Raw genomic sequence first — 8202 nt, 5'->3', positions numbered from 1 at the left:
AACAAAACCTCCTCCTCCTCCTCCTGTTTTTCCAACATCCTTCAGGTGCATCCTGTCAGATATTTCTAAAGGCTGAACACTTAAAGAGATGCTGATCATATGCATTTGGCCGCCCGCCCACAGGATGCCAGGCTAAAGGTGAAGACAGCCTTTATCTGGAGGCCTTCGATAAAGCCTCACAGTTATTTTAAAAATATTGTCTTCTGCCTTTGGAAAATATACCATTCCGTAGCATAAACCACACGTTTAGTATCGGTAATGAGCCAGAAGAGCAGAAATGCTGCACAAAAATACACATGGAGCTGGAAGAAAAGTGGAGAGGTTGATCAGCATAGGTTGAAGGAAAAGGCTTGGGGCTTGTCAATCTATCAGGAAGGTTGAGATCTTCTGCAGAATACTCCAAAAAGCCGACAAGCAGAAGAAGGACTCGACGTGGTTATGAAGCTCAAGGTGGGAGCCTGGCCTCTCTACCCCCAGCGCCCCACAGTAAACACCGACCTAAAAATAGGGCTGGGAGCCGGCTGGGTACGGCACTGGATGTGTGTCTTGGACACAGACGTAGGATGTCCCAGGCAGGATATCCTGATAAAACAGCCACTTCACTTTGGGATAAACCTCTAACCCCTGCAGAGAGCAGGGGCACAGCGCCAGCCTCCCTTCTGCAGAGGTTTTGCAAACACATGAGCGCTGTTCTTGCTCCCAAGGCTCAGCATCAGCTGCTGAAAAAGATGCACAAGAGGAAAACCTGAAATCATAAGCAGCTCTCGTGCCTTTGCTCTCAGCTGAGATGAGAAGCACAGGGGTTCACAGGTCATTGTTTGCTAGCAGGCTACATTTACACAATGGATAAGCAACCGGTAATTAAGAAGTCCATAAATATGTCAATAAAGGCTGGTATATAAACTGTATATACACTGGTCTTGTCTTTGCCTTCATGAGGATGTCGACCAACAACCGCAAGTAACCACGTCTCCACCCGCCACAGGACTCCCCAGGTCAAGGATCCTCTTCTCCGTTCCCTGTGCTCCTGTCATGAAGCACCATGTCACAACACAGGAGTGACTCAGTTTCCCCGTGGGCAGCATCGCTGCCAGCTCAGAGAAACCCCGAGACCCCCGCAACGGCACCACCATGGTGGGAGGAGATGGACCCTCCACCCCAGACCCCGAGCTGGTGACTTATTCTACAATTAACAGCTATAATCGCTTCCTTCTTTCATTTCTCTTCCACAGTTCTGTTCCTGTTAATTTGCAGGGAGCATTACAGAAAATAGATTAATAGAGCACAAATAGTTCTATTCATACATTACCTACAGCCACGCTGTCTTTGCAAGCCCCAGGTTGTAAGATGTGACACCGTATATCAAGTAAAACTGTTCAGCTGGAAATGAGACAGCTCATCATAAGCTGCACTACAATATATGCCTGTCAGCTTTCAGTAGTTCAGAAAGGAGGAGGTCATGCTTAGCAGACGCAAAACTGGAAAAAATTATATATATGGGGAAAGGAATTACAGGAGAAAAAATAAATTGAGAACGATGCACATTACTTTTCTAAAAAACAACAGTATCTCCACCTTAAACCATCATATTCTTTCAGAAATAAAGCCCAAGTCCTTAGTTTTAGCCTGCAGATTTGATAGTCTGAGGCTAACCAAACTTCCAAGAAAATGAAGGGAAATTACTGCCTTCCAGTAACTCGCACTGGCAGAGCTCTCAGTTTTCCTTTAGCAAGCACTTATTAGGAGATATTTCCTTCTGTGTTTTACAGTTTTTTAGCAAGCAAACGCCAAGGGACAGCAGATAAAAGCAGAAGCAGCTCAAGCGAAAGACACGGTCACCCAACAGGATTCCTGTGCGAAACGCAGGGCAGAAAATCCACATCCAAGGTGGCCGTTGGATCGAGTGACATCATCGCCTTCCCGGTCACTTTAACGTCATTAAGCCGTACACGTTGTGTGGCGAAGAGAAACAAAACACAGGATTTCCTGTTCTGCAGCCACTGTGCCGGGCTGCAGATGCCAGCAGGATTCCAGCGCTCCGAAAAATACCATGTGGAAGTTGAATGAGGAGCCGGCGGGGCCGGGACAGCTGCGGAAACTGGTGGGAAACCCGCACAGGACGCTCATCGCTCTCTAGCATGGATGTGTTCCCCCCGGAGGATGGGAGCCGCGGGAAGGTAAGTGCCCCTTCTGCTGGGTGTTTTCTTCTGTAGGTTGAAGCCACTGCAGTTTTGAGCAACATTATCACTACTTTTTTAGTTGTTCTTTGAGAGATGTGTATCTATGGTACAACATCCTGAGCGGCTTCTGCCTGTGCCCATGTATTTGTGGGTCACCCGGGGTGGGCGAGCAGAGCTCGGTGCATCCAGCTGGCTGCTGCGTGTACCTGGGAACAACCCATTTTACCCCAAATACTTCAATTTCGCCATCACCGACAGAAGCTGCCCTAACTGACCAGCTCTGTTTGTGCGTTTCCTATTAGTGCCTAGATTAAACAAACAAAACCATTGCTTAAAACACCAGTGTCAGAAAGCCTCCGCTACTTCAAACCCAGAGCTTTTTTCAAGCCAAAAGCTGATTATTTTATTTCCCAGCCTGGTTTTTCCCCCCCCAGCATCCCCGGGGCGAGGGAGGCAGCTCTGTCCCAGCCTCCCAACCACACCTGGGGGCAGTTTTCACTGGGTTTGTGCAGCCAACCGTGGAAAAGATGAGAGTGAATTCGGCAGCAAATTTGGGAGCAGCAAATGCAATGTAGGGCTGGGTGGGGCACAGGGTGATTCAGAGTAGCCGGGCTATTTCCAATAGTGACGGTCACAGGCGCCTCCAGGAGCAGATACTGCTAACATACTCAAAAGACACACACCACCATGGGTGTTTTAAGAGCTGCCTTAACTTCCTAATTAATTGCAAAGTTACTTGGCATTTAATGAATTGCAGAGCTACATCCACAACCTGCAGTCTCGCCCCTCCGGCAGCAATACTGGTCTCCCATCTGTAACTTCAGCGTGTAGCTGGATAAAACTCAGCTTTGCCGCTTAAAGCCCCCCCCAGGTCCTGCTCACGGTTGGATGAAGTAGGAAAATAACTAAGGATGGCGGGGGAGGTTGTACAAGCTTTACAGAGTCACTCAACAGAACCCCTGTCCAAGCCCACCGGAGCATCTCTGCCCCAACACCGGCTGCAGAACAGGGGGGATGGAGGGGTTTGGGGCGAGGTGCAGGCAGGAGGGAAGGTCAGAACCGAACAACAACAATACATTTGAAAACACACCCTTTCGGGAAGCATCGCAGCGAAGGAGCGCTGGCCTGAGCCCAGTGGCAGCTCCCTGGTGCCGTCACCTAAAACCATGTTGGGAACCAGGAGTGACACCTGGCCCTCCCACCGAGAAACAGGCGCTGCTGCTCTCCCAGGGAAAGCCAAAAAACGGGAAACAACTGGCAAAGAGGCTCCTCACGGTCACATCTGCAGGGATAAGGTTAAGGGTTCAGGCTGCGACGCGTGGCAGGGAGGAGATGGTGGGACGGGGACACTGGGCAGTCACTCCCTGTCACATGCACAGACCAGCAAATGTCACCTCTGTCACCTGAGTTTGTGACAAGAGCAGGGAATGGCTGCATTCCCCAGGCTCCCCGGCAGTTTTCCCTCCCTATTTTCTGCAGGGATATGAAGACAAGGTGTCCTGCCCCCACTTTTCCAGGGTACAGACTCAGGGCAAAGGGCACAAGCACATGGGGATGCTGCAGGGACCAAAGGGGTTTGCATCCCACTGTTCGCTTGTGACAGATGTCCCCACTCCCTTGTCTTGTCCTGGCTTGGTAGGAAAACAAGTTAAAAATCAAACTTGCAACCCAGGGCTGTGGCTCAAGCACCATCAGCAGCCAAAAAGTGCATCAGCCCAGCAGGCAGGGTTTCGCCACAGCCTCGCCCTGACAAAAACAAACCAACTAACAAAAAAACACCACAAAACACGAGAAGGCAGCTTGGCCAGGGCTCAGTTCAGAAATCAGGAGACAAGCACAGAAACTGGGGGAAATGCAGCAAACTTTCTCGTATTAGAGGTGCGTGCAGTGAGCAGCCAGCGGAGAGGATGCTGGCTGTATTTTACATGTATTCATTTAAAAATACATAACCTTCGTCCTGAAAAATTTAAACATGGCAAGCCCTCCAAATTACAGCCCAGGGGAGAAGGAGGAGGGTAGGGGAGCCTTCACCCAGTGCCTCGAAGCAGAAGCCCAGTCCCCACTGAGGGCAATTTGCTTCGAGAAACCCATCCCTGTGGCAAACACCAGACCCAGCGCTGTGGGAAATGGCACCACCGGCTGCTATTTAATTAAATACCACTGATTAAGGGCTGGGTGGCAGCAGGACGAGGAGCTCAGGGCTCTGCCAGGTGAGGCTCTGCTCTCCTGGAAGGGAAGGATGGGCTGGCCGACACCTCACAGGCAGCTCCAGGCTTCATTTGCAAGAGGAAAACTGCACTGTTCTACTGCAGATGATGCTACGGCCCTTGGCTTGTAACCTGCTGCCACCAAATCACCCCTTCCCAAGAAAAGCAGATGTTTCCTCCCTGGATTCTGCTCACAAATGTTAATCCATCAGCTCCCCGGAGAGCTGCACAGGTACCTGTGAACTCCCCATGACCCCCTAACACCCCCAGCGCTGTCTGGATGAGGTGAAATGGGTAAACGGATGAAGAGAATTTCTGCTCTGACTGCAAGGCGGATCTATTTATCTTCCTTCACGTCCTGAACTGTTGCTGGAGGATAATTCCTGTTGCTACAACACGATGCCTGCACAATGTGCCACGAGTGCTGGAATTGAGTTAGCGGGACCAGCCGAGCGGCTGGCGTGTGTTCGGCCAGCGATCAGCTTATAAACCCAGCCCCAAATCTGGAGCCAGAGCTCTAATGGATCCGTCTGCACCTCTGCCTGCCAGCACCATCGTTTGCTGTTGCTAATTATTGCCCTTGCTGCAGATTCACATCAGACCACTGCATGGATCTGAAAAGACAATGTGTAAATCCATTTAAAGCTCCTATTTATTTATAGTCCCACCAAAATCACTTGTAGACATATCAGAGAGCACCAATTTGACGGCAGTTTAGGAGAACACTGTAAGCAAGAAAAGTGGTCCTGAGAAACCCCAGGCAGCTGAAGCAGCTCTCTGGCATTAGCAATAAAAAGATTAACACTACAGAGCTCAACTGCAATATCACTGTCATTGCAGCATCGCCCGAGGGGGTGGCAGGGGATGAAATCCTGCTGAGCTGCCTGGATGATACCAGGATCACTGCCTGGAAGCAGCGTCTGGCTCTGCACCCTTCCCAAACACACACAGGCCTGTATAGATACCTACACACGCTGTACATACACCTACACAACTTATTCTTCTGCACTGAAGCACATCTAGACTCACAGAATCATTTTGGTTGGAAAAAAACCCTCAAGATCATCAAGCCCAACCGTTCCCCCACCCCGGCACTGCCCCATGTCCTGAGAACCTCATGTCCGTCTGTCCAGCCCTCCAGGGATGGTGACTCCAGCACTGCCCTGGGCAGCCTGTTCCAATGCCCCACAGCCCTTTGGGGAAGAAATTGTTCCCAGATCCAACCTCAACCTCCCCTGGCGCAACTTGAGGCCGTTTCCTCTGTTCCTGGGGAGCAGAGCCCGACCCCCCCAGCTCCAAGCTCCTTTCAGGCAGTTCAGAGATCAGAAGGTCTCCCCTCAGCTCCTGTTCTCCAGCTGAACCCCCAGGTCCCTCAGCCGCTCCCATCACACTTGTGCTCCAGCCCCTCACCAGCTCCGTTCCCTTCTCTCCACTCGCTCCAGCACCTCAAGGGCTTTCTTGGTGTGAGGGTGCAATACTGACCCCAGAATTCACGGTTTGGCCTCCCCAGTGCCCAGTCCAGGGGGAACAGGGAGATTTACTCCGCGTGGGGAAATACAGGGAAGTTTCTGGATTCACAGCATCCATTTTTACTCCCTGCAGAAACTCTCCATCTGCCTTAATCACTCCATGAGCGAAGAGACTCAGCTGAGATGGAGAACACCACATCCTCCGGGAACTGCACTGGCCCCCAGATGTCCTTCCAGTCCACACTATACGCAGCCACCTACACCCTCATCTTCATCCCCGGCCTCCTGGCCAACAGCGCTGCCCTGTGGGTCTTGTGCCGCTTCATCAGTAAGAAGAGCAAAGCCGTCATCTTCATGATCAACCTGGCCGTGGCCGACCTGGCTCACGTCCTCTCGCTGCCCTTACGGATGTATTACTACATCAACCACACCTGGCCCTTCGGAACTTTCCTTTGCCAGGTGTGCTTCTACCTGAAGTATCTCAACATGTACGCCAGCATTTGCTTCCTCACCTGCATCAGCATCCAGCGGTACCTCTTCCTCCTCCATCCCTTCAAGGCCAAGGACTGGAAGCGCCGGTACGACGCGGCCATCAGCGCTGCCGTCTGGCTCTTTGTGGGGGTGGCGTGTCTACCCTTGCTTGTGGTGAGGAGCCCAGCCTTGTCCAACAGCACCAACACCTGCTTCTCAGACCTGGGGGTGAAGCAGCTGAGCCCGGGAGACTCCATCGCACTGGTGACAGTGGCGGAGCTGTTTGGGTTTGTCATCCCCTTCGGCATCATCGCCTGCTGCACTTGGAAGATGTGGCAGTCCCTGCGGGAGTGTCCCACGCCACTGCAGAACGCTGGTGAGAAGCGGAAGGCTTTGCGCATGGTCTTGATGTGCGCAGCTGTCTTCTTCATCTGCTTCACCCCCTACCACATCAACTTCCCGTTCTTCATGATGGTGATCGAGAACATCATCCAGGACTGTGCCGTCCACAGGAGCACCCTCCGCTTCCACCCCATCTCCCTCTGCCTTGCGAGCCTCAACTGCTGCCTGGATCCCGTCCTCTACTACTTCATGACCTCCGAGTTCCAGGACCAGCTGCTGCACCACGGCTGCGTCACCCTGCGGACTCGCTTCACGCGCCGCCGGAGCAGCCTCTCCATCACCGAGACCAGCCACAACATCCGGATGAAAAGGAGAAACCTTCCACGCTTTCGGTTTTGGTCTCTTCCCAAGTTCTTTGGCCAAATAAACAGCATGGAAATCCCTGCAATGCCAACCGATGAGCTTCTGCTAGAGTCCATCTCTTGAGGCACAAACCATTTATCTCCGTGTACGTGCTTCTCATCGCTTGAGTGAAGGTTGCATTATGTCTCCAAATACATCTTGATTTACCCCTGTGTGCAACAGCTGCCAGGATCTGACCTAGAAGGACATTTTGGTGCCAAAAGACCTGCTGGTTGCATTGTTGTTGTTGGAGACTGTTCACCTTACAGTGTTCCCCATCACGTTACTGTTAAATATCCACCACAGCTGTTGCTGATGCCAGTATTTCTGGGTTCCCCTCATTTCTGTTGTTTCAGTGCTCCTACATATTTGTTATTTCGAAACCCCTCTCAAATCCTGAGCTATAAGTCATTGGCTCAGCCTCAGCCCAGCTTGGACCACTGTGGGCATTTTAGCCCCAGCTGTGTTTACCTGCAGACCATGATGACTCGCAGCATCATCACCTGAGGCTCTAGGTCAGGACAGTTAATTATTTCCACATCAACAGAACCTCTTTCCATTAAAATAAAATAAAATCAATCCTCTGGGCTAATCTAGCCTAAACCAGACTGCAAGACTATGACTTTACCAACATATATCAAGCAAAGAGTATTAACCTATACCCACATCAGTGTTAAAAGGAGTTTAAGTGAACTGGGGTCAGCTCACGCTGTTGAAGAAGGCACCCAGAGCTGAGCAATGGAACCTGCTTGGCTCCCATGAGCTATGGGATGCTCAACAGATTATGTGGGGGCGAATATGTAGAAGACAGACTGTGTGTGGACATGCCACGAGCAAAGGGGAAGATGAAGGACTCCTCCCAGGGCAAATCTGCTCACAGGGACCCGGGTCGAGCTGCAGAAGGGAGGAGCTGGCATCGCCATTTCTTGTGTTATTAGAAGTCTTGTGTTACTCGGCATCTTGCTAAAGCCTGTGGTCATAGATAAGATGTTACCCAAACCTCTCAGTTCTGCCTTAAAACCCAGAAAAGGTCCCAATGCTCACTGGGCACCAAGAAAAGTTTACAAAACTGACCTGAGTGCATCCTTAAGGCTTCGGACTCAGGAGGAAATAAAATGATCTCAACACCTA

General features: G+C 51.2%; 1 protein-coding gene across 1 annotated transcript; it reads left to right on the top strand.

The window, feature by feature from the left end:
• The first annotated feature begins 1950 nt into the window (after positions 1-1950).
• On the top strand, positions 1951-8202 carry LOC136106250 (putative P2Y purinoceptor 10). Its single transcript, XM_065846507.2, has 2 exons — positions 1951-2177; positions 5990-8202. Exon 2 carries the CDS (start codon positions 6040-6042, stop codon positions 7153-7155), a length of 1116 nt encoding a protein of 371 aa, XP_065702579.1. The 5' UTR covers positions 1951-2177; positions 5990-6039; the 3' UTR covers positions 7156-8202.

The sequence above is a fragment of the Patagioenas fasciata genome, chromosome 11 (assembly GCF_037038585.1).
Source record: "Patagioenas fasciata isolate bPatFas1 chromosome 11, bPatFas1.hap1, whole genome shotgun sequence".
NCBI classification, from domain to species: Eukaryota; Metazoa; Chordata; class Aves; order Columbiformes; family Columbidae; genus Patagioenas; species Patagioenas fasciata.
The sequence above is the reverse complement of the archived record's forward strand: the minus strand, read 5'-3'. Positions and strand labels throughout refer to the sequence as shown.